The sequence below is a fragment of the Anas acuta genome, chromosome 3 (assembly GCF_963932015.1).
Source record: "Anas acuta chromosome 3, bAnaAcu1.1, whole genome shotgun sequence".
Lineage (NCBI taxonomy): Eukaryota > Metazoa > Chordata > Aves > Anseriformes > Anatidae > Anas > Anas acuta.
In genome coordinates, this window is record NC_088981.1 from 85698262 (window position 1) to 85724964 (window position 26703).

Sequence of the window (26703 nt, forward strand, 5' to 3'; positions counted from 1 at the left end):
CTGCGTAGCCCTGGGCTGTTTTTTCAGCTGCTAGTGTGAGGAAGTTGTGCAGACCACCTGGACTACCCTGCAGGGATTCTTTCTTTCTTTTAAACAATGACTGTGCTATACCTAACACAGCATGACATGGCTGGACATGCCTGCCTTTTTTCCCAGAGTCAGGAAGTATGTTTCTCAACATGTTACCTTTTTGCTCAGTGTGGCAGGTTCTTTGATGATTCTCATTCAATAAAGAAAATTATAGCAACCCTACCGTTTTAAGTATTAATGTCTGACAGCTCAAAAGCAAAGCCTGGCATGGAAAAACAGTAATGGTAGCTGATGGTACTCCAAGAAAACACTGGAGTCTTTTTTTTTTTTTGTCTTTTGTCTTTTTTTTTTTTTCCTAAAGTATTTTTTGTCTTGTTCTAGTTTGTTTTCAATTGTCAATATCTGACATTTTCATTTTGTTAATTCCTGATGACAAAAGATAAATTAATATATTTTTAACTTTTTTCCACTTGTAGGTGATTTGCCACCTCCCTCTAACCTAGTTATTTCAGAAGTGACACCCCGTTCTTTCCGTCTGAGATGGAGTCCACCTCCTGAGAGTGTTGATAGATACAGAGTTGAATATTACCCTACCACTGGAGGTCCCCCTCAACAGGTTAGTACTGAATGTTTATCTCTGAGATTGGCCACAATAATATTGGAATTCCACATTACACTAACATCGTTCTAAAGATTTTGCTCATTATTGTCTGTACAGTATAACGAAAATAAAAAAGGCTTCCAAGGTCGAGAATTTCAATAAATGCTAAACAAAACTACAAAGAAATAGGAGCATAAAGATGGCTTTGGTTGTTTTAAAATTATTAATCCTGGAGTAAAATGTATTTATTAAAAATGTTTACTGATATTTCCAGTAATTCCTTTCCGTTCGTATTCCATTATCCTATATCAGTTTAAATAAGTCTGTAGTAGAATTTTTCTGAGCATACTCACAAGTAAGCTCACTGTCCTTTTAATACATTTTCTTTTTAAAAGAAAAAAAAAAAAAGATAGAGTGAACTCTGAATGTACCATCTCTGAATGTAGCTTTTAAATCTTAACTCAAATTTGACTTATGGTGAGCTTAATCTTAGTAAAACATGACCTCAGGATTTGACTTCTGATTTGGGTTGGAGCAATCATTCCGGTGCACATGGACTTTACAGCTTGACTGCTTGCTGGCATTGCTATTCTGCGAGGTGTTGCTAGTGGCATGTGCTGTAACAATCTGGATTATCCTGGATGCTTGAAATCTTTTTCCAGGTGGTAACATTGTGATGGCATTTTCTTTACATTGCTGAATAATGTAAAAATTTACATCATGTGTGAAAGCAGGGTGCTAGCTATACCCAGTCCTGTTGAAAACAAGTCTGCTTGAGCAAGCTTTAGCTTACTTTGCAAAAATAATGTTATCCTGTAAGATAAAATATGTAGAAGATTAACACTATAGTGATTTTCAGTTCCAAACCATTGATTTCTGAAGAGTTTCACAAGGAATTATTTTTCTCTTAGAGACAGGTTTACAAATGTATTTGTTATACAGTTGTTAACATTCCTTCTCTTTTATGTAGTTTTATGTAAGTAGGATGGAAACTACAACAGTTCTGAAAGATCTGAAACCTGAAACAGAATATGTTGTTAACGTGTTTTCAGTGGTAGAAGATGAAAGCAGCGAACCTCTAATCGGCAGTGAAACAACCTGTAAGTTAGAATTGTCATGCGAATAACATAAGAAGCAATTTGTTATGAGGAGAACTGTTCAAAAGAACTTTTAGCACTGTGGGCTTTCTTTTTAGAGGAGACAAAATTTTTAATTTCAATGATCAAATTGTATTGTGTTACCCTGGTTGTTGAGATCTTGTCCAGAAAGCTGTAGCAAAGACAAATTGCAGTGTGGAAAAAGTGTTTGTTCCAACTTCATTCCGAGCTTATAAAGCATGTGTGTACACACCTTCTTAGACTAGAGCAATAGCAATGAATTACAAGGCAGAGTTTATAAATTCTAGAAATTTGATCAGATAGAAACCTGTAGTCCTTCATTTCCAGATTAGATAATTAATTCCTTCTATTAGCAGACAGAATACTATGTGAAATTCATTCTGATTTTATCAGATTAATTAAAAGTATGTTCAACACAGTAAAATCACTTTTATGCGACGCAGCCATTATGTTTTTACTGTCAGCTGTCTACAGCATTGATTTAGGTGGATTGGTGCTGAATGCAACATAGGGTGACTTTCCTGCCTGTTCAAGGATATTGAATGCTAATGTCTCATTTCAATTCTGTCATAGTTTTGCATTGGGCTTGTCATAAATCCCTAAAGAAGCTACATAATTTTTATAAAGTCTGTGATAATTTTTGATGTTTATTCGATATCTTGAGAAATATAGAAAAAGAAAGTATATAAAATCTTTTTAGAAGCGCAGATCTCAAAGTAGTCATGTACTGTTTTATATTAGATCATTCATGTGAGTTAATATTGCTTTTTAGAATATTCAAGTGTTCCACTGCAGACTTGTAAGATAGTTTTTTAGCTGTGCATATAGCAAATCTTTAGCATATTCGAAATGTGATGACAATTACTTCATTCTTAAATTTAGCACCATTTAAAATACTGCTACTTGTAGATGACTTTTTTACTGCCTGTAATGTACCCCAATACACCAAGAGCATAATTTTCTGTGATGTACTATCACTATAGTGATATGTCACTATAATGTGATGATCACTGTCTGTGATGTGAAATATGAAAAGTGAAAAAGGTGAAAAAAAAATAATATATTTTTTTATATGACAGTGCCAATGTCTTCAGTTAGAAACCTGTATGTTTATGACATTGGATCAACTTCTATGCGAGTGAGATGGGAACCTGTCAATGGAGCTACAGGTTACTTGTTAACATACGAACCAGTGAATGCCACAGTCCCAGCCACAGAGAAAGAGGTAAGAGAATTTGTCTTCACCTCTTGTACTCTACCAAAATAATCAGAAAAACAGATTTTCTTGATATATCACAATAACCAAAGAGGCTGATATGTAGCACTCAAAGTGCAGTGATTACTGGGATATTGTATACAATGACATCAGTCAGGAAGCTGTAAATATACTGTGAATCTCATAAACAAAATTCCCTTGAAGTTAAATCATTGCTTGCTCTTCTGCCTTTGCATTCTTTAGTTTTTAAACATGGTGTGTTATTTTTCTTGTACAGATGCGTGTTGGGCCATCAGTGAATGAGGTTCAGCTAGTAGACCTCATCCCCAATACTGAGTACACTTTAACAGCTCATGTATTGTTTGGTGATATCATCAGTGACCCACTCACCTCCCAGGAAGTGACATGTATGTACATCTTGGTTTTTGCTTTGTTGTTATTGCTTCAGCAGAATTTAACTTTCATTTTATTTAATGCAACAGTTTTTATATATTCTGTTTTATTTAGAAGACCATCTCGTCCATATTTAATGCATTTTATAGCACTCTCACATTGCCAAAAGACCTTACAGGCAATTTCAATGAAAAGGTACCTACTTTTTCCTCCAAAGAGGAACATTTTTTTTTTTTCCTTCAGTAATGAAGGAAGTTATAGTATTATAGTGTTTTTAAAAATGACTCAATCTTGCTTACATTTAGAAACCTTCTTCTCAAATTCAGACATTCTCTAAAATACAGAAAACGCAATGGCCCCCAAATATTAATAAAATTGGAAAAGTTAGGTGAGAAGGAAACATGCCATACAAAGGGAAAAATTGATCTAATCATGGCTTAAACATAGCTTACATTTCCTTAAACATCTTTCCTTAAACATTTCCTACTGCCAGAGGAATGTTTCTGGGCTAGATGGTAATCCTTATGTACTTGAAAAATGCTAAGCCCTTGACTGTGCATGAAAAGTTACGTTTTTAAGCTCTGTTACTTCTGTATTGTGCTCATAATTTACAAATATGAAGCTACTTGTTTATAGCTGTTTTGCTTATTGCTGGGACAATATGTTCTTAAGCTGTCTCAGATAATGGTCTGAGCAATGAACTTCATGTAAAATTATTGCCTCCATTTCAGTGCAATATATGAAAATACTTAATGACTTCTGAGAGACCTGTGGCTCTGCTGTGAATAGCATTTTCACCTGCTACTGTCATTATTTTACAGTACCTTTGCCTGGACCAAGAGGCTTGACAATTAGGGATGTTACTCACAGCAGCATGAATGTCCTCTGGGATCCTGCTCCAGGGAAGGTTAGAAAATACATCCTAAGATACAAAGTAGCCGATGAAACTGACATAAAGGAGGTAAGCAAAAGGAATGTTTTTGCAAGTACTTGATGGTTTTGTTTTGAGGAGCCAGCGTATTAAATAAATAGTAAAAACAATATAGCAAGCCAGCATTAAGAACAGAGAACATCAGTTCTTGGAATTTGCAGTCAGGAAAGGGTACTGATGTCTTGGAAGCTGAATAAACTTGAGATGTATTTTTCCTTTCTTTCCCTCCTTCTTCTCGTCTTAAAGAAAAGGGAAAAAAAAAGCTCAAACTGATTGGAGAATTATTCTATGCTTCGATAAACAGCCATTTCTGCTCTCTGCTTAAGTGTTACCTTGCCAAACTTTTAGAATTAGGAGAACACGATTGCAGAATAAAGGTATGTTAGCCCCTCTGTCTACTGGCAGCTCATGGGTAAGCAATGCTAGAGATGTCTTCCTTACAGTTAGGTGCAAACTTTCCATAATTGTACTGCTGGACATGAATATAACTCTTTGAAGTTTAAATGTGTTTTTCTAATTGAATGAGTATTTTCTGTTGATGCATTTCCTAGGTGGAAATCGACAGACTCAAAACCAGCACCACTCTTCCTGACCTTTCCTCCCAAAGACTGTATAATATAAAAGTTGTTGCTGTGTATGATGAAGGGGAATCTCTACCAGCAGTTGCAGAAGCTGTTACTCGTAAGTTTTCCTAACAAACCTTCTTTTAATATTTTTATGTTACATTCTGTTTGAGTATGTTGCAATATACTCATGTTGAGTTAAGGTGGAAACAATTTCATCTGTTTGAGAAATATTTCATTTGTAGCATAATTTGCAATATAACCCGCAGAAGTCTCAGATGAGTTGTGTTTTACTGCAGCGAACACTGAAACTGCAGTCTGCAATGAGGGGAAAGACCAGCAACTGAAGCATAATTATTGACATTAGGATGCTGAAGGAGGAATGTAAGGGTAGAATTAGAGAATGCAGAGTAAAGGGTTTGCAAGTCTGTACAGTTCATTGACATCTAGGAAAGCAAGTGAGAATCTGGGACATATAGTAGGGGCTTAAAGAGATGTGATCTTTCTTCTGATAGCAGAGAGTTTTTGTAGCATGAAATGGTAAATCAGCCTCCTGTACTTCTAGAGATGTTATTCAGGGAAGCATAAAGGTGACTCTTCAGTAATAACAACAGAATAAGACAATCATATTGCATGGAGTGTAAGAGCAGATATCCATGTAAGAGACTGTACTGGTTCTGGCTGGAATGTTAACTTTCCCTGCAGCAGTGAGAGAGCGGTTGTGGTGCTTAGCTGCCTAGCACGGTAAAACCACCACAGAGACATGTCCAACTGAAAAGAAAAAGCTGACATCAGGGAAGCCATCATCCTGATCTAATCTTTAGAACACAGTTAAGAACACAGTTAAAATGAAGAGCTACAATAGAAATGAGCAGTACTACTTTATCACTGACAATCACTCTGAAGTGAAAAGAAAGAAAAATGCTCTCACTTTTTTTTTTTTTTTTTTCCGAGTTTCCCATTTTAAAGCCTGGTGTTTTGAAAAATATTTTTGAGTTTTTGTTGTTGTTGTTGATTTGCTTGTTTTTGTGTAAGCCTGTGGTTTGTAGCTATGGTTTTGTCTGAATGTGTAAAGAGAAAGAGGAAAAATCAGCCAAAATAATTGCTTTTAATTTGATTCTTTGGTTTTACCTCTTTACTAATTTCTTTCCAGTAGCTATAACATTTTGCCTTCTTAACCTACAGTTAACCTCAGTGAACTTTTCCTAAGACAATCTTGTAATTCAGTCATGACTTACTTAGTTTGTATAAGGAATTTTAAGATCTGGAAGAAACTCATGCAGGACCTCAATGTCTGTATGTGGGAGTTTGTAATTACCTCTTCTAACTCCAAAATGAAAGAGCTAGGACTTTGTTTGTTGTGAGTAGGTGTGTGAGTTTTTCTGAGGTCATTAGAGTGGTTTTATCAGGTGACGACCTGTTGATGTGAGATTATAAAGGACAATTTGCTTAGAGTAGGTGGGCTGAGTTATACCACAGTATTTTACTGTAGTCATTTGAAGCATGGTAAGTAAGGTCTGAATCTTCTACATAATCTTCTAAATTCTTTGTTTGAGTAGTTCCTTGGCTTAACTTTATTTTGTAGTTACATAGTTTCCTTTTCTCACTATAGAGCCTGTGCCAGCACCAGTCAATCTCAGAATCACAGATGTAACAAAACATAGTTTCAGAGGAACTTGGGATCATGGAGCTCCAGATGTCTCTCTCTATAGAATAACCTGGGGACCCTATGGAAGATCAGAAAAACAGGAGGTAAGAATAGTCACCATAAGATTTTGGGGGCAGTCTCTCAGAGGGCATATTTTAAAATTTATCTATCTATTTATCTATCTATCTATTTATTATTTCCCCACAAGACCATCTTAAATGGGGATGACAACAGTCTGGTCTTTGAAAATCTGGATCCAGATACATTGTATGAAGTCTCAGTTACTGCCATCTATCCTGATGAATCAGAAAGCGATGACCTGATTGGCAGTGAACGAACATGTAAGTAATTACAGGGTATCTGCATGTTATTATTGATATTTGTTAAATCAGAAAGCATACACGTACAAGAATACTGAACACTCTTTCTATTTTTATTTTTTTTTCTAGTACCCTTGGTACCTATAACTACACCAGGTAAGAATCTGAATTTCCGGGTATGTTATTATTAAAGAAAACTCATAGCTACTTCTTTTTTTCTAAACTGAGAAGAATGTTGACATTAAAAAGCTGAGATCATTTAATGAACAGCATTGTGTATTTGGAAGAATACTAAACACTAGATTACCACATGTTTATTGTTTTACAAACATTACAGTTTATGTTTTCTTGTTCTTAATACATTCTGCTCTTGGTCAGGCATTCATTCAGTCCTAAAAGTATGAATGAAGTGTTTGTCCCTGCTTTTTGCTTGAATTAAATATTTATTCTTCACTACCTTTTTCAGCCCCAAAGAGTGGCCCACGAAACCTTCAGGTATACAATGCAACGTCACACAGTTTGACTGTAAAGTGGGACCCTGCCAGTGGTCGAGTACAGAGATACAAGATCATTTACCAGCCTATCAGTGGAGATGGCCCTGAACAGTCGGTAACTAATTTTGAATTGCTGTAGTTATTATAAGGTAGTTCTGCAAATTAATGTGTTAGAAGAATTTATTTACAAATCACAACTACATATTAATCACCTTTTAGGTAAAGACGTATTTGTAGTAGGTAAGTATATATTCCTACCTTTTTCTTTCTCTTCTTTCAGATCTGAGATAGAACGTTCTCTAGGGAGCAAATAACCCAGTAACTCTGGATACAGCCCTTTAAAAAAATCATATAGTCTATAGATATAACTAGAATATAGTTACAGTCTGTTGAGGAATAAATCAAGCAGCACATGAGAATACAAGTTACAGATACACAGATAGTTATCTCAACAGTCAAGAACTACCATGACCACTTCCATAGTCCAGTGTTCATCATGTTTTGTTTTGTTTTGTTTTGTTTTCATACTGTGTCTTGTGCGTTATTAGAGGCACTTTGCCTTGGAACATACCGTGGGCAGTTGAGAATTGCATGGTATCCTCTCTTACTATGCTGGGGACAGAATAACCCCCCAAGAAGTCTTAGCTGCAAACATGGGTCCATGGGAAACGTGCTAGGGAAGAGTTTAAGGTTATTTGAGTGTCATTTAATATGATTGAGCAGCTGTAATGATAGGGAGAACCACTACAGTATGATCAGCCAACTTTCCCTGAATCATTAGCAAGAATTGTGATGAGTGCCCATGGTCCATGCAACACCACTTGGGAATGTTAATTCAGTCAGCCTGTTTATCAGAAAAAAGTGCTACTTAAAAATGCCCTCTTCTGCAGTGGGAAGCTGTTGTGGTTAGTGACACATGACTCAGAGTCTCAGATGAAAACCACACATGTTTAGCTTGTTCCTGTAATCAGAGATCACCATGTTCAGAAGCATATCCAGGAATGTTTTGGATACTTATGCACCCGTTTCTACTTTCTTCTGAACAACATGCATTTCAGTTAAAGTAATTGAATTGTTGAATGACTTTAGTTGAGAAATCATTAAAAGAATAAGAAGCAGCAGCAAGGTTAATTCATTTTTTTTTGCTTGTACTGGAGTGAAAAAAAAAAAGAACTATGGGCATTCTGTGGAAATTTGTGCAGTGACAAAGGATAGACTTAACTAATCTTAATGGACATAATTATTCACAACTGGATAAAGCCCAGCAGTGGGAGCTGGAGAAGACTCCATTTTCTGAGGAAAGCATGCTCTGTTCACAACATATTAATGTCTGCAAATAATTCTCAGTCACAGGATAGTAATTACTTACTTTTTTTGTCACTGTGATATTTGATTAAACTGCTGTGGCTGGGTCCCCAGGACTGTCCCACTGAATTATAAAATGAAATTTCTAGAAGGTCTTAATTTCTCTTTAATACTGGTCTGACATCTCATGGCCTTGGCATCAGGAGTGACCACCACAGATGATTTGAAGACTACACTGCAAAAACCGCACATCAAACTGTGGAGACCACTGTGATCATTTAGGGACAGATTTTGAAAGGCAAATAGACATGAAACTATGGAGGCAGCCACAATAGGATGCTAAAAGCATTTATGGTTTGAACTGTGTTTTGGACACTTCAGTACAAATCAAAAGTTTCCTTGTAAATTAAAATTATTCAATGAAATACGAAGATGAGTAAATTCTTGCTTGTTATCACTTCATCAGCATAAGATCTTATGACAACATACACATATGAATTGAGTAGGCTTTGAAAATAAGTAGGTAGTCTTAAAAGCAAAAAAGATGCTCTAGAGCGAGTGCACTTTTCACACAATTAAAAACACAAAATCTCAAAATTCCCAGGTGCCAGAGATCTGAATATTATGTGCAATGCACTGCAAATCTTTTCCTTGGTGGAGATTGTTGGAACAGGATTATATATACCCCCTCTGAGGACTGGAGCACCTGTCCTGGAAGAAGGGCTAAGAAAGGTGGTGGTGTTTAGCCCAGAAATAAAAGTCTGTGGGGAGGCCTTATAGCAGCTTTCCAGTATTTAAAGGGAGCCGAAAGCTAGGGAGGGACTCTTCATCAGGGGGTGTAAGACAAGGGGTAATGGTTTAAACTAAAAGAGTGTGGATTTAGATTAGGTGTAAGGAAGACATTTTTTACTCAGAGGGTGGTTGGAACACTGGAACTGGTTGCCCAGAGAAGCTGTGGGTGCCCCAACCCTGGAATGTTTAAGGCCAGGTCAGATGGGGCTTTGAGAAACTTGGCCTGGTGGATGGCGTCCCTGCCCATGGTAGGGGAGTGGAATGAGATGATCTTTAAAGTCCCTTCCAACCCAAACCATTCTGTGATTCTACATTAAAGAAAAATTGGAATGAAAGATGTATAATGATTTTAGACTCTTAACAAGGATGTATTAGAAACAGAAGTGTCATGTTATAAACTGCCAAGGATTGACAATGTCAATAAAATGTTATATTAGAGATCTGCAGGGTATTGTAATTTATTCCATGCTTGCCTTCTACCTGAGAGTGGAGCATAATAAGGACAATTCACAGTCTGTCAAAATGAATAAAAGACTTTTTCATGATTTCAATATTATATAGTCAGATGCAATGTGGAGAAACAGCGCTGTTCTGGCACAGAACTGACAATGTGTGATTGTGGTTACATGCAAGTTTGGAGGTCTTAAAGAATACTGGCTTTGTGTTGCTGTACTCTCTCTGAAATTTTAAAGATAAATATGAATATGTATGAAAATATTATTATTCAATGTCTACTGTCAGCTTCTATCCCAAGAAGATTGCACAATACGATATACCATAGTGTTTTCCTCTCAGCATCAAATGATTACATGGTTTGTTATTACAGAAAGCATAAAAACAGCAGCATGAAAAGCACTTTAATCTTTTCCTTTTGTTTTACTGCAGACGATGGTAGGTGGACGGCAGAACAGTGTAGTGATACAGAAGCTGCAGCCTGACACACCGTACGCTATCACTGTGTCCTCAATATACGCAGATGGTGAAGGGGGGCGAATGACAGGACGAGGCAGAACCAGTAAGTAACTTTTTGTGGTCTTGTTAGGTGTGAAACAAATTTGATGTATTGCATTTCAGATTAGATGAGAAAATATTTCTATGGTGAAATGCATCATGCCTATTTGTTATTTGTTCTTTGGTGGATTTCAAGTATCTAAACTAATTTAGGATGGCCTATCAGTCTACTGCCTAAAGAGAAATCCTAGGCCACTAGTTTTAGACTTCTGAAAGCTGAAACCCTAATGCTACCATTGAACTTCTTCCTCACTTTAATCTGTTTAATTGTCCCATTTATGTCACAATTTAACCAAAATGAGGGATCTGAGGGCATGTGACTCTCATATGTGTGCTGTTAGGTGTAAGTTTACTATCTTCTTGTGAGCACCTTCCATTTGGAGGTTGGCCTTTACAGAGTGCAACTTGAGATTGTACTATTTTATGTTAACAATACTGTTTTAGTCCTTCTGTGGAAAGCACTGAGTGATTTGCTAACAGAGGCACTTCAGGCATAAAAAACAGTTCCCTGTTTTTTCAATTACTTAATTAATTGCATATTTAAATTATCTATTTATTAATAGATTTATTAATTAATTTGTACTTATTTTTGAACCTGCTTTGGAAGGTCAAACATAGCAATGTGCTTGGAGAGAAATGAGGAGAACAATCCTAATGAACTCATGGTATAATTTTGAAATAATGTTCAGATATTTTTTTACCATGTTTAGCATTCCTTATGCTGTTGGGCGGGTCTGATGTGTTCTGATTGTTGAATACAAGTAATGTTTGACACGAACTATTAAACCTGTTTTTAAAAAAACTTTCTAATAATATGTTGCATGAGCGTAATCAGATAGCACAGGGTAAGAGAATGTGGCACCACATTTCTGACAGCTCATTGATCTGTTTCAGAACCTCTCACTACTGTGAAGAACGTGCTAGTTTATGACCCAACCACCAGTACTCTGAATGTTCGATGGGATCATGCAGAAGGAAATCCTCGTCAGTACAAAGTATTTTATGGGCCTACAGCTGGGGGTGCAGAAGAAATGGTAAATCCTTCTGTGGATCTTACTATCCAATAAATTGCAGCCCATGGTGGTAGTGAGAGGAATGCTGTGGACTGACTGCTGTCTTGTCTGTCTACACCATGGCTTTTTCAGTTTGTATCCACTCTGGAGCAAATGCAGAACACCTCCATGAAAATCAGTTATTCTCAACTCTAATACTGATATTTCATTTTATGTATTTGACCTTAGCATGGAGATTTAATATCACACACATCATTTGTTTGTTTATTCTTAGGGCAGTGTGTGTGAGCATAAAGCTGATTTCAGGGTGTACAAAAGGCTGTAAAGTCAGATGTTATTTCTACCCATTTTTACTATTAAGAAGTCATATGGCAGTAGACAGTCATTTGGGATGATATTTTTGAAAGCAGAAAAATCCACATGGGTGGATTCTAATCTTCTAAAATTACTTAATTACTAATGAGCTAAAACAATCTTGAAAATAGGATTCGATCACACTTGTTGCAGATTGGGAAAATTTTATTCTTTCCCACTTCTGTTTCATTTTCCACATCTGCGCAAGTTAATGTGCCAGTGAAATAAGGACTACATGAATTACTCCTATTTCAATAGCATCCCCAGAGCTACTGAAAAAAGTATTCCTAAAATGCTGTGGAATTTTACTTACAACATGAGGTGCTCATTACTTGTTGTCATTAGCATGTTGTAGTGTTATGTAATGCTGATTTTGAAAGTGATTTAATGACTCTCCAGCTGCTAAATAGTAGCCATTAAAAAGATCACTGTAGATTCACTTTACTGATAATAGTAGAACTGGATCAAAAGTGAAAGTCAGCTATAAGTGACTGTACAGGAGAGCATAGGACTTAATAACCATTGTCCAAGATAGAATCTTCCTGAAAGCCAATTCTAGAAGATAAAGTGAACTTTCTTACCTCAAGTATCAACAGCTTTCTTCCATCATGTAGATTTTATTACATCCAGTCTAGAAATGAGATATGGTGGACAAGGTGATTGTTAAAGGAGGGGAAATTGCAATCTGCCATTCTGGATTGTGAGATTACTGCTATATTCAGAAAAAAAAAAAAAACAAAAAAAAAACAAATATTGAAATTCTCTTGGGTTAAATCAGATCTAGGTTGATGTTAATAGGCCTGCCTATGTTAAGTGCAGCACCCTTGTGGGGTAGTAATCTTGCATATAATCTAAAATAAATATCAACACTAGCAAAGATGCAAAAAGCTGAACTTCTTGCATTTTCATGTAAATATTATGCCTCTGTATTTCTTTTTAAATTTGTAGACCACAGTACCTGGAAATACAAACTATGTCATCCTGAGAACTCTTGAGCCCAACACACCTTATACTGTAACTGTGGTTCCAGTTTTTCCAGAAGGGGATGGTGGACGTACGTCTGACACTGGAAGAACTTGTAAGTAAAAACAGTACTTTTAAATAATACATTGGGATTTTTGTTTAGTGACTCAAATCATTAGAAATTGAAGCCTTCTAATTCATTTATATCAATTATAGAGTTTTTTTTTTCCCCCAAGCTAAAACTTTACCTGCACGTTTATGGTTGTAGCTCTGTAACTTATTTTTCTTTGGAGACTTTCAGTTCATTTATCTCAGGCAAGTTCAGCTGTTATATTGTGAAGCTAGCTTATTGTTTACTTACACACAATAGTAAAATTTCAATTCTAGTGCCAGTAGCTGCCCTGCTGCCTGGCAGGGATGCATTTAAAGATTAATAACTAAGATTCTTAGCTTCGTAGAAGGGTAAATAAATAACATTAGGGTAACACAAATCATGTGTTTATTTTGGGCAAAAGTATTTCTCAACTTATTTTGAGCACTGTTGAAAATTCAAGTAGAACTAGAACTTACGTAAGCAGCCTTGTAAACTTAATTTTAATTATCCTTGACCTAGTGGAGAGAGGAACACCGAGAAACATTCAAGTTTACAATCCCACACCAAACAGCATGAATGTCCGTTGGGAACCTGCTCCAGGTCCAGTACAGCAATACAGAATTAATTACTCTTCACTATCTGGCCCAAGGCCATCAGAATCTGTAAGTAATTTAGTTTTTATACAATTCCTTAAAAGTGTGTGGAGTATATTTCTTCCTTCAATGAGTGTAGAACAATAACAATAAATGTAGGCCAACCATCTGCCTAGAATTGTCCCTGCTGAAAATACTGTACCGATAGAAATTTAGTATATTGTAAACAAAAGCTTAATTTGGTGAAATGAAAAAAAAAAAAGAGGTAAGACTGTCACACTTAAAGCTGATTAATGGGTATTCTTTATTTTACTGCAGGTAAAGATGAGTTAAAATCTTTATTTTATAAAGTCAGAAGGAAGCAATATTTATTAGGAAATGTTTAATTCTGAAACCAGATGCCAAATTTATATGGTATTACCACTGGATCATCTCTTTCCCCTAAATCATTAGTGCTTAAATAGGACTGGGTAAGCAGTGAAGTCTGCACAGGGGTAAAAATTTGCACTCCAGATGTGAAGTAAGAGTTCTTGGACTTGTGTAGAAATGGGTGCAGGCTTAGATATAGGCCTGTGAATATACTCATATAAAATGCACCCATGTTGTACATAAATTTTTGTGTAAGGAAGAATAAGAATTTTTAATGAGTCATTGGTATCTGTAAAGTGTAACTGCATAGTATTTTAGACATGAGTAGGAACCTATCAATTAGAAAATGACCTTTACATGTCAGGAAATCATGATAGAATTTGCTTTTTTTGTTTTGGGTTCCTAATTTTTTTTTTTTTAACAAATTTAATGTAAAATATAAGGTAAAACAAAAACATAGCAGAACAAGCTCTCCATTTGCAGAATTAATGCTCCTTATGTATTTATTTTATTTTATTTATTTATTTATTTAGTAGCACCTGCTGTTGAATTGATATCAGTGTTATTTTGTTATTTTAAAATTGTGTTATTTTTCTTGAAAAATACACATCATGGTCATGTTCCCAATTTTTCTATACTTCATTCAAATTGTTATTCTAAAAAGATATGGCATAAATTGAAGATTTTTTTTTTAATGTAGGTGCATTTTCTTTCTGTTTTAGATTGTGGTACCAGGCAACACTCGTGATGTGATGCTGGAGCGCTTGACTCCTGACACTGCTTACTCGGTAAATGTTATAGCTCTGTATGCAGATGGAGAAGGAAATCCAAGTCAAGCACAAGGAAGAACATGTAAGAGGCAGTACTTGTTTTGTGAAATCTATTTCAAGACTGATGTGTGAGGAATCTATAAAATTGGTTACAATCAAAAATAGTGTAAGCCATTCAGTGCAACTCAGATATCAATATGTCTGAATTAAGGCTGAAGCAATTGTAGGCCTCCATGGAAGGAAGCTGTTGCTATATTGCCTGGCAGCTGGAGTACATGCATAATCACCAAACTCACTTTCACTTGTTAAATAAGCCTAATTTGAATTTATATGTTTAAATAATTTGAATTTATATGTTTAAAAAAGAGTTTAAAAATATTATTTAAAATGTGTTTAAAGACAAATATCAATTTCTCTTTCTGAAAACAAATAGCACATAAAGATGGCTAGAATTTGTTGTCAACAGAAAAAAAAAAAGTGCTTCATACTCTGTGTCTTGCTGATAATTATATGTCAACCTTCTAAATGCTAATTGTTTTGCTGAAGAGGCCTAAACACTAAAAACGATCTTACAACTTAGCTTTCAGAAATGAGTGTAAAGGAACTTCCTATGTAATTCATAGGCCAGCACTCTTTTGCTGTTTCTATGCTTTCTCTATTAAATCCCCATATACATCTAAAACTCGTAGATGTGATAAGCTGTAGGTGTACTTATGCAGCGTTCTGTATTTTTTTTCTCTAGTGCCTCGCAGTGGTCCAAGAAATGTGAGAGTGTTTGATGAGACCACAAACAGCCTTTCTGTACAATGGGACCATGCTGATGGGCCAGTCCAGCAGTACAGAATCATTTATTCACCCACTGTGGGAGATCCTATTGATGAATATGTAAGTTCTGTCATTCTTTAATAAGCACCAAGATGGTTTTGGTTAATTGCTTCAGCTACAGAAAAATGAAGACACCTGTTTTACCTTGTAATACACTTTGGGTGTTTTGTGGGTTCTTTGGTCATTGTTAATTCTGAGAAGCCATGTTTTGTAGAAAACATTTTTTTTCCCACAAAATTGCAGAACATATACAGTTTAATGAACCAAATTTTGTTTAAAATAGTGTTAAAGATGTGAGTCAAATCGTTAATCAGAAGATTCTGAGCAGAGCCTGCTTCCTGACATTTAGTTAAAAAATTGTGCTACAGTGAATAGCCATCCATTACTTCATACTCCATTAATTATGCAGTCAGTGTGCTAAAATACAGAATAAACATGTCTGCTTTTCATAAATTGAAGAGAGTTGGCAGAGTTTAATCAGAAAGCAATGGTAACTTTCATTCAGCATCGAACTTGCATTTGTAAGGTTCAGTATGAACTGTGTTTGTGTTTAATTTCCTGTAGCTTAATGATAGCACAAGTTAATCTGATGTTTATAAAATTCTCTGAATGTTTATAGCAAAGCCAAACTCAGATCGTATAGAGGGCAATGGTGGAATTTCTGCTGACTGCCACTAGCCAAAATGTAACATGTAGAGCACATTACTAAATGCTCTAACTGCTTATATATGTACAGGGCATGCTGAAAATTCACTGATTGAAAATTTCCTACTGGACCTGTTATTTAGGACACAACTAATTTTGAACACACGTATCTTCTCTGCAGAAAGCATTGGAAATTTCATAAAAATAGCAAGTCTGAAACAACTGAATTCTTTTATCAAGTAATAATGGAAAAGGTTGACTGGGACATACTTTTGAGATATGTTAAGTTAATTTCTGTAGTTTCAGTGCTTTATAGTCCTTTTTTGAAGCAGAGGCACTTTTTGGACTATGCCTACCTGTTGATTAGAATGAAGCAATAGTGCACAGCTACACCAAGATGTTCAGGAGATTAAGGGTTGCATGAATAGGCAAGTTTTTTCATATCAAAATATTCAGAGCTTCTTTCTCAGAACAACGTGTTTCTGCTGAAACAGTGATAGCCTGACATGAGGATAATGAAGAGATAGAAAGGAAACTGATGAGTAGTTTAAATGGCTTCGTCTTCCCTCCTTGTTTTAGGAGCTTTTTATTCTCTTTTTCTGTCTCCAAACGCATCATCATGACTTTTTCATTTCTGTAAGGGAGCAGTACTGAAATACTGAAATCTGGGGAAGAAAATGCAGCATCTCAGTGTGGTTGTAGAATCACAGAATCATTTAAGTTGGAAAAGATCTTCAAGATATAAGTCCAACCATCAACCTAACCTGCTGAGTCCCATCACTAAACTATGTCCCTTGTGAGGGTAGAGGCTGAAGAGTCAATCTGATTTATCTTTTTATGTTGGCTTTATAACAGTGCTTTATATTTTAAAATAATGAGTACTAAGGATTGTTCCTACGCTATAATCCTTAAAGTATCCTGAATGACTTGATCTACATGTACAGTGGACATAAAAAATTATGCCAAACAATTTTTTAGTTCTACTTACTGCTTTTGTTGATCAGTTACGGTACTGTGAGTTTGTTCACCTCTGTTTATTTTATATGTTCTAGACCACAGTTCCTGGGATAAGGAATAATGTGATACTCCAACCACTTCAATCAGATACACCATATAAAATAACTGTTGTGGCTGTGTATGAAGATGGTGATGGTGGACAGCTGACTGGAAATGGAAGAACTGGTAATTTATTTTAATATTTTATATTGTTTTTAAAGTCTAGGATATATATTCCTTGAGCAGTCCAACACTGTTAAGGTTTCATTATGTTAATGATATCTGTTACATGGTTATTTCCCTACAGAGTTACAATACAAGTTTCTAGAGTTGAAAAAGCATCCACTAGTCTAATTAATGTTTTTCTTTCTTTTTAGTTGGTCTGCTTCCTCCTCAAAATATGTATATAACTGATGAATGGTATACACGATTCAGAGTTTCCTGGGATCCTTCACCATCCCCCGTTCTTGGCTATAAAATTGTATATAAACCTGTGGGTAAGAAAGCTAAGTTAATTCTGAGTACAGCACTTTCAAAAATAGTGAGTAGCTCATGCAAGATCAGAATAAAAATAACATGTATCATGAAATATGTGTGCTAAAGGATCCCTTATTTACTCATTTGATGAAAGCTTAAGTCTTATCGTTGTTTTGTAAGAAGAACTACCAAATACAGTGTTTCATACAGAGACTAAATTTTGTAGACATTTAATACACAATCTAACCAGTAACTAGATAAAAGCTTGTTTTTTCTGTCTGTCATACTTGTCATCCTGAGGATACAAACTGGGGTATATGAAATTAGTATTGGACAGATATTTAGGTACTAAGATCTTTTATAACCTTTGTTTTATATGACAATGAAACAATATACATATCTTTCTACAAATTAAATATGTATATTGCACAATAGCTTGTAAAGCTATGCTTATGTTCTGTTTGCAACAGTCTAATATGTTAAAATTAGGTGATTTAAGAAATTAGTATTTTGTTTTATAAAATAAGATTAACAATGACACATTAAAGGAGGCAGTTAATTCTGTAGCACACTTAATCATGAATCTTTCTCTCTCTCTCTGCATTTATTTTGATAATTCCTTTCAATGAAAGGTTCAAATGATCCCATGGAGGTTTTTGTGGGAGAAGTGACTTCCTACACCTTGCATAATCTGTCTCCCAGTACCACTTATGACGTGAATGTCTATGCCCAGTATGACTCTGGAATGAGCATACCTTTGACAGATCAAGGCACTACATGTAAGTCAACAGAATTTTGTTGCAGTCATGTTAGGTACATATGCTGATCTGAGATAATGTTGATTAAGACGGTATTTTTAAGGCTGGGTGTTTAGATGGTCTGAATATCCTCTCATAGTGAATACTTGTCACCCATCCATGATATAGTTTTTAGAAACACTAATCTTCAGAACAATAATGGAAATATAGTTTAAAGTAATGATTTGATGGTATAATATTTTCTAGTCTGCTTCCTAAAATTGTATTTATCAATTTTATTTAGCAATTTCAATATTATTCGGGGTAAATCTATAATTTTCTCCAAGATACTAAAGAATTTAACCATGCTAAGCAGGTCTAGGCTTTTTGCTACTCTGTCTTTATCTCATGGGAATGTTCAGGCATTGAAACTTAACCTTTTTGGAAGGAGATGATTTTGTTGATTCTTTTTTTTAAAGAAGTTTCTTAAAATTTCTTCAGTGAAGACAACTCAATCATCCTGAATTTTGTTTACTTGGTACATGCTTTTCATACTGCCACATACGCGAGTCAGTTTCCAATTTTTAGAAGTTTCTTATTTTATAAAGTGCTCCAGTTACTTCAAGTGAAAACTGATAAAATGAGCTGTTACCCAATATGAGAAAGGTATCAGACTTTGGGCTTTTGTAAATAGCTAGGCTGGTATCTTTAGGGCATAAGAAAAGACACAGAGACTTGACTAGAACTGTTCTTTTCTTCTATAACTCTTAAAAAATCAGGTTCTGCTAATGTAAATTTAATTGTGATATAGTTCTTTCAACATCTATTATGTACTGCTTTACAGAGAGCAATTTTTCTCTTTCTATGTTCACAGTATATTTAAATGTCACTGACCTAACGACTTACAAAGTGGGTTGGGATACTTTCTGTATCCGATGGTCAGCTCACCGGTCAGCAACTTCCTACAGACTAAAGCTGTACCCAGCTGATGGTAAATACATTTCATTTTTTGCATTTTATGGAAACATAACTGTCTTGTTTCAGTGGCAGAATCACTTATTTGGTATGGTGGAAAGCCTCCACCAGAAGTTGTGCTGCATTTGATTGAGCTTTAAAGATCTGAACCACCTGTGGCAGTGAAAAATTTGCAAAGAAGTACTGCTTATTATCAAATTAACTTTCAGTAGTGGGAATTTTCTAGTTACCAGGCTTTTTTACATGCACACTGGAATGTAGTTACTCTCCTGTATGTGCCAGGCATCATAATCATTGAATAATCTTGGTCTAGAAAGGCTTTTTCGGGATAACAAGAAGACTGCTGTCCAATCGATTCTATCCTCCTCTCAAGTACCTAATTTCTAAATTTATTTACACACATATTAAAAGGGAAATACTGGATTCTAATTTTCTTTCCATTGGGCTTTGTTTTTACAGGATCCAGAGGACAGGAAATTACAGTTCGTGGATCAGAAACAAGCCACTGTTTTACTGGACTCTCACCAGACACAGAATACAACGCTACCATCTTTGTTCAGACCCCTAACCTTGAGGGACCTCCAGTCTCTCTGAGGGAGCATACAGGTAGGTAATAGACACTGTGAACCATAAGTTTTGAACATAGAACTTGTTTTAATAGTAGAAATTGTCTTGTTTCTAAATGGCTTTCAATACCTCTTTTAAGCTATTTTTCCTCTTTATGCCAGTGTATTGTTAACTAGAGTTTGAGGGAAAGAGAAATTCTTATGTTCTTCAAAGCAAGTATTTCCTAGCACTTGGATGAAAAAGTGGGTCAACAGAGTGCAATGTTATTCAGCTCATACAAATCTTTTCCTCTGTCATAAATGAAATTATGCACATTTTTAACATCAAGTATTTTTAACATCAAGTATCATTACCTTTGTAGCACTAGAAAATTTTCCTTGGTAATTACAAATTGGTTGAGCTAGTGACAAAAGATTTGAATGTTTCTGTGGTAGTGTAGTACATAATATAGAGTTTTCCTTTAATTAAATATTTTTTATTGAGCCAGAATATGTTTATTTTATTTCAGTTGTCAAACCTACAGAGGCACCAACTCCACCGCCTACACCTCCCCCACCTCCCACAATCCCTCCAGCTCGGGATGGTATGTATATTTGTGAATTTATTCAGTATTTTTACATGGTTGCTGCACTGCCTCAGGGTTTTATCTTATTTTTTTAAGTTTAAATACATTTAAAACTAGTGCAGTATTCCAGGGTCTGAAGACGAATTTCCTAATTGCATAGATTGAGCTTTACTGCAATCTGAAATTTCCCTGTTTAAAACAGCACGATGCATACCTTTGGGGAAAAAAAAATCAAGATATTTTGTAGCTCTGTAGAAAATCTGTGAGCCTAACCCTTAGTAGACAATTTGATTGCTATGGTGGTTGCTCAGAAAAAATGTCATTTAAGACATTTGCATTTGATTCTTGAGCTCTTCTTCATTTCTTGCACTTTTCTTTGAGAATTTTTAAGAAATGTTTTCATGCTGAGCATAAACGTCCTTCCAGGTTGACTGTACGGGAGGAGAAGTTTGCTGAATATTTGTCATTTTTGAATATTAAATTTATGAAATAATGCTCTTTATTTCACTGTGCTATGAATGGTAAGTTTCAATTATTCATTTTCTTGGTCTTTCAGTATGCAGAGGTGCCAAAGCAGACATAGTATTCTTGACTGATGCTTCCTGGAGTATTGGTGATGACAACTTCAATAAAGTAGTAAAATTTGTTTTTAATACAGTAGGAGCCTTCGACTTGATTAATCCTGCTGGAATACAGGTAGGTTTGTTGTTTCCATTGGGTAAATTTTAGAAGGAAATTGAAGCTGATGCTGGATTACTAAAGTTAAATTTGATTTTTCCTTTCTTACAAGTTGCTGTCAGTTTTCTTTTGTATTTGATCGTCCAATGTACGTGTATGGGTGTGCATTCATTAATTACATTAATAACATTCAGTAATTATATTAAGTGATATATGAACTATATGTACTTAAGGAAAGAGAGTACACAAACTTTTATATGTCCAAATTTATTGACATTCTGTCACCAGGTACTTTTTGGTATCTCCTAAAAAAAATGAAAGAGATTTTGAAGAAAAGTTATGGTTAATTTATGCTTGGAAGCAGAGAGTACATACTGTATTAACTGCACCATAGTAAACATTTAATCATACTTATTTAAGATCATATCCCATTTTGTACACAAAGGAAATTCAAAGTGTTGTGTGTACATTGCTGTGATGGTATCTCTGTATGTAAATATGTGTGAGGGTATATAAACATACATATACGGAAAATATTTTTCAGTTAATGTTTACCACAATGCATGTTTCAGTGGAGTGAGTTTGAACATGGAGATATGTGACTGAATATTGTGATATATTCCCCTTCAGGTATCATTTGTGCAGTACAGTGATGAAGCAAAATCTGAGTTTAAACTGAATACATTTGATGACAAGGCCCAAGCCCTGGGAGCTCTTCAAAATATTCAGTACAGAGGAGGAAACACACGGACAGGTAATTCTGAGCAGTAATTATATTTCTTAAAGATAAATTGCTCTTGGAAACTGCCTCATTATCATAATATTTAATGGTTGAAGGATTAAGTTTTTATACTGTTCTGTTTTGGTTGTGTGGCTGTCACTCTGTCTCATAAAGTAAGGAATTTCTTCTCCTGCAGATAATATGACTGACTCATTCATTATGCACTTTGCAGGCAAAGCACTAACATTTATCAAAGAAAAGGTTTTGACTTGGGAGAGTGGCATGAGAAGAGGTGTTCCCAAGGTACTTGTTGTTGTCACAGATGGTCGATCACAGGATGAAGTGAGGAAAGCAGCAACGGTCATACAACACTCTGGTAAACAATTCACAGTACCTAGCTATTTTATTTCCTTACTCTGTTAAGCAATGCAATTTATAAGCAGTGCTTCAGTTGTTTGTTAATTCTTTACTCATCATTTATGGACTCAGAAATGTATTGTAAGTGGTTGGATTCACTCAAAAGTATTTAAAGAATTTAGACTTTTTGGGCCAGACTTACTTTTTCTTTCTCTATACTTCCTTCTGTGGAAGCATATGGCTTCCCAGGGCTTTCAAAGAATACCTTATGCATATTGTTTCACAGAACTAACTTTTGGTTACTTCTTGCTGTGTGGACCCCTGGCATTATTGTGAAGTGTGCTCTATTCTGGTGCCTTTGATGTACTGGGCCTGACTTTTTGACTTTTTTCATGTTTTACTTGGCATGGACTACAGGAGCTCCACTGAAAGGAGGTGCTCTTGCTGGAGCTGGGTCTGAACTGACTTCTCCATTGTCTTTTCAGCTGAGAAACATTGCATTTCCTCTTTAGATTGCTGAGTGTGACTTACATGCAACTAAGCATTTATTCCTTTCCCTGTTCTCAGTACCCTTTACTGAGATTCCCCAGCAGTCTTGCATTTAATTGCATGAACCACCTGGAGAGCAGTTTTCCTGAGTAGGGAGATATACTTCCTTATACTGGAAGTGTATTTTTGGCAGTATATTACTGGCTTGTAAACCACAAGTGGTCATCCTGACTGCCTCTGCGATCTGAAAGAATCATCTCTGTCTGGGTGACTTCTAAAGATGTTTGGCTACCCTGTTCATAAAAATCTCTATATCCCCTCTGGATAATCTGCTTCAGTGCTTATCTACCGTAATAGTTGGAAACCTTTTCCTCATATCTCACCTAAGTGTTCTTCAGGCTAATGAAGCTGTTGTCTTCTTTTCATTTACCTACTTAACCAGGAAAGCAATTGATAACTGTCCACTGTAACAGGCCTTCATATTTGAAGCTTGTTGTCATTTCCTCTTTCTGTCTTTTCTTTTCTAGACTAAACAAACCCATTTCCTTCAACCTCCTGCTGCTGATGTTTTCCAAACCTCTTATCATTTTCCCTAGCTACTCACTTCTTTGCATCTTAAATGTTGTACTCAAAGCTGGACAGAATATTTCAACCAAAGTTTCAATAGTATTGACTACAGAGAATAATTATCTCCCATTTCCTTTTGAAAAATTCAAAATGTAAATAAAGTTGGGTTTATCATGTGCAACAAATGTGAATTCTGTGTCAAGCCTCCTGCCAGCATTTCCATTACCTGTACAGGTCCTTGTCAATGAAATTTTGGGGGAGAGGTTTTTCTATTTAGTGCTGAATTGTATAGAGACATTTTTTCCCCTGCTTTCTGGTGTAGCAAAAGAGGTCAAATTATCATACGGAAGATTAGGTGGGAAAAGGAGAGGACGAAATGAGTCAGAAGAATTCTGTAAGTGCTATAAGATAATAGAAATCAAAAACTTTATATGGAAGGCAAGGAGACACTACTTTAAGGACTCGAAGAGGCAAATCGCCCAGACTTCTGTCACAGATTATGGGGAGATTATCCTTTTACACCTAGTGATAAGATTAAATTCTAGGGACTGCATTCTTCTCATTTTACTTAAGCCATCTAACAATTAAATATCTAGTCTAAGGTGATCGTGTGGAGTCCTTTTATAGTTATTGAAGAGAGCAACAGATAGGCATATACAGAACACAGTTTCTCCTGTCTTGAAATTCATGTTTTAGGGAGGTGAACTGAATTGTATTCTGAATCTGTCCCTGTTTGTGTGTTGAGTATAGAGTAAGCCTAGATAACTAGCTTATACTTTTTTATACCTTGAAAAGTAAAAATTGGTGAAATGGTCCCATCCTGAGGTGGCAAGAGATAGAATATTGGATAACTAATTTAAATAACTGATACTTTGCAGAGATATTGGACACAGAACAGGTTTAAGATATGGTAGAGTTGAGAGGATTGTACATTTTATATGAAAGAGACCATGCAGCCAAGCCTGTGTAGCTTAAATAATGTCAAACAGCAGTAAGTGATGGAAGGAGAAAGTTTTGAAAGAAAGATGCAAAAAACAGTTTAATTCCTCTTGAGCTTTGATAGGTGAAAGACTGTCCAGAATGTGTGCTCATAATGAAGACCAGACACAAGACTAGATAGAGCTTGACGAATCAATGATAGAGATGGTTTGTGAAATACTGACTTGAAAAATGGTTGTGTACATTTTACTACAATCCAGGTAAAAAATGTTATTTTTATAGGCTTCAGTGTCTTTGTGGTTGGTGTGGCTGATGTGGATTACAATGAGCTGGCCAAGATTGCCAGCAAGCCCAGTGAGCGTCATGTATTTATTGTTGATGATTTTGATGCATTTGAAAAAATTCAAGACAACCTCGTCACCTTTGTGTGTGAGACAGCTACCTCAAGTGAGTAGAAAACACCATTTTCCTTTTTCCCAAACTGATATATTTGCTTATATACTGCTAAAGTTGTCATACCATTTACAGCACTTAAAAAAATGCATAAAAATTAGACTTTGTAAGAACTGCACATGGTTTGATCAATTTTTTTTGTTGTTAATTTTGAAGTAGCTATTATGCTTGATATAATCTTCTCTCACATCCCAAAAGTACAGGTGTAACACAATGAGAGCAACAGACAGTGAGAACTCTTGCTCTTTAAAAGGAAATAGAATAATGCCTAATGTGAATAGGGGGAAATAACAGGTCCTTTTACCCCTGGTCCAAACTGCTACAGGGCTGCAGGTGAAGTGTGTGATACTGTTTCAAAATGATCTAAATTAGATGTCATTTGTTTACTCAAGAAAAATCTTTCTATGGCAAAAATGAAAAATTCTCAAGCCTGTCATGTGCAACTGTGTACTCCCTAACTACTTCATCCATTGGCTCCTGAGGAGCCATATAAATCTTCAGTTTCTCCTTGTGAATTTGACAGCAAATATGCTGCCTGACTCATGCCTTACATATTTATGGAAAGATCGAGTCATTATATCCCGTTCCTCTTATGAATTAGAATCAAAATATTTTGGGGGCTTATTTGTTATCACATACTATTTGTCATGGTAGAAATATATAACTAAAAGTAGAGAGCAAAGTTTTTAGCAGTCCTTCTAATGCAGACTGCATCCTTCTAATGCAGTCCTTCTAATGCAGTCCTTCTAAAGCATGACAAATGTAGCAAAAGTTGGCTGATAATTAATATTAGCACAGATTTCTTAGTAAAAAAACTTACTAAGTATGTACCTCTTCATATCCTGGTAGATTTCACAGTTTTGAACTTAAATGTCTCCTCTCTTTTAGCTTGTCCACTTATTTACTTGGAGGGATACACTTCACCTGGTAAGAAACTGTCTATTATATTTTGTACAGGTTCATTTGTGTTCTTTACAACCCTACATTTTTTTTTACCATTTTCCTTTCCTGATTTAAAGGTTTCAAGATGTTGGAGTCATATAATCTAACAGAGAAGCATTTTGCTTCCGTACAAGGTGTATCACTGGAATCAGGCTCTTTCCCAAGCTATGTAGCATATAGACTACACAAAAATGCTTTTGTCAGCCAGCCAATACGGTAAGTAAACCTAGAAGACTCATATTTAGAGCAAAAAGGTAGGGAAGGGTTAATAGAGTTTACAGCTAATGGCATTAGTATCTTATGGAAGATGCATTTATTTGATATTCTTTTTACTGAACTCCAGGAAATATACTCCAAAGAACATCTACCATTGTTCTCATAAAATGCTAATCTCTTTCTTTCTTTGTGATCTGTTCACTATTAATCCAGCTGCTTATTGTTCTTTTATTTGAGACTATGCTTCTTAACAACTCACCCTGCTTATAGTATACAATTTGGCCTTAGGCAGATGAGCAACAGCCTCCTTAGTACAAAGACCTCTACACTGACAGAGGGAAATGGTTTTGATATGGAACTATATGCACTACTATTTACAGGGGCATCATTTGTATTATGATAGGCAGCAAACTGATGCCATCGACTTAGGTTATTTTCTCCAGTATCTGAGTTGTTGTATTTGACTGATGTAAACACCAGTGATAGGACCCGTGGGAATGGTGTTAAGCTGAGGCAGGGCAAGTTTAGGCTAGACATCAGGAAACGGTTCTTCACCGAGAGGGTGGTCACACACTGGAACAGGCTCCCCAGTGAAGTGGTCACTGCACCAAGTCTGTCTGAATTTAAGAAGCAATTGGACTGTGCGCTTAGTCACATGGTCTAAACTTCTGGACAGACCTGTGCAGTTCCAGGAGTTGGACTTGATGGTCCTTATGGGTCCCTTCCAACTTGGGATATTCTGTGATTCTATGACTAATGAAGTGGAGTTTTAAATGGCCTGTGGTCCTAGATCTTGTTTATGATTATTCTTTCCTACTGTCACAAACACACAAAAAAAGACAGCAATTAGTTTTACTAGAATCACAGAATCACAGAGTCACAGAATTTCTAGGTTGGAAGAGACCTCAAGATCATCGAGTCCAACCTCTGACCTAACACTAACAGTCCCCACTAAACCATATCCCTAAGCTCTACA

The 26703-nt window shown here is 35.7% G+C and overlaps 1 protein-coding gene across 8 annotated transcripts in view; it reads left to right on the plus strand.

Annotated features, from left to right (window-relative positions):
* The window catches only part of COL12A1 (collagen type XII alpha 1 chain), a 96549-nt gene that overhangs the window by 41496 nt on the left and 28350 nt on the right, over positions 1–26703 (plus strand). For all 8 annotated transcript variants that reach the window (XM_068678157.1, XM_068678163.1, XM_068678156.1 and 5 more), the window contains 28 exons: positions 507–646; positions 1602–1731; positions 2829–2974; positions 3243–3372; positions 4180–4319; positions 4841–4970; positions 6465–6604; positions 6709–6841; positions 6950–6976; positions 7287–7429; positions 10297–10426; positions 11317–11456; positions 12738–12867; positions 13366–13508; positions 14531–14660; positions 15321–15463; positions 17101–17230; positions 17422–17541; positions 18154–18300; positions 19133–19249; positions 19693–19839; positions 20309–20383; positions 20922–21061; positions 21674–21797; positions 21997–22140; positions 24399–24563; positions 25458–25496; positions 25589–25727. In XM_068678157.1, coding sequence (XP_068534258.1) covers positions 507–646; positions 1602–1731; positions 2829–2974; positions 3243–3372; positions 4180–4319; positions 4841–4970; positions 6465–6604; positions 6709–6841; positions 6950–6976; positions 7287–7429; positions 10297–10426; positions 11317–11456; positions 12738–12867; positions 13366–13508; positions 14531–14660; positions 15321–15463; positions 17101–17230; positions 17422–17541; positions 18154–18300; positions 19133–19249; positions 19693–19839; positions 20309–20383; positions 20922–21061; positions 21674–21797; positions 21997–22140; positions 24399–24563; positions 25458–25496; positions 25589–25727 — 3562 coding nt within the window. The remainder of the gene's footprint in view (positions 1–506; positions 647–1601; positions 1732–2828; positions 2975–3242; positions 3373–4179; positions 4320–4840; positions 4971–6464; positions 6605–6708; positions 6842–6949; positions 6977–7286; positions 7430–10296; positions 10427–11316; positions 11457–12737; positions 12868–13365; positions 13509–14530; positions 14661–15320; positions 15464–17100; positions 17231–17421; positions 17542–18153; positions 18301–19132; positions 19250–19692; positions 19840–20308; positions 20384–20921; positions 21062–21673; positions 21798–21996; positions 22141–24398; positions 24564–25457; positions 25497–25588; positions 25728–26703) is intronic.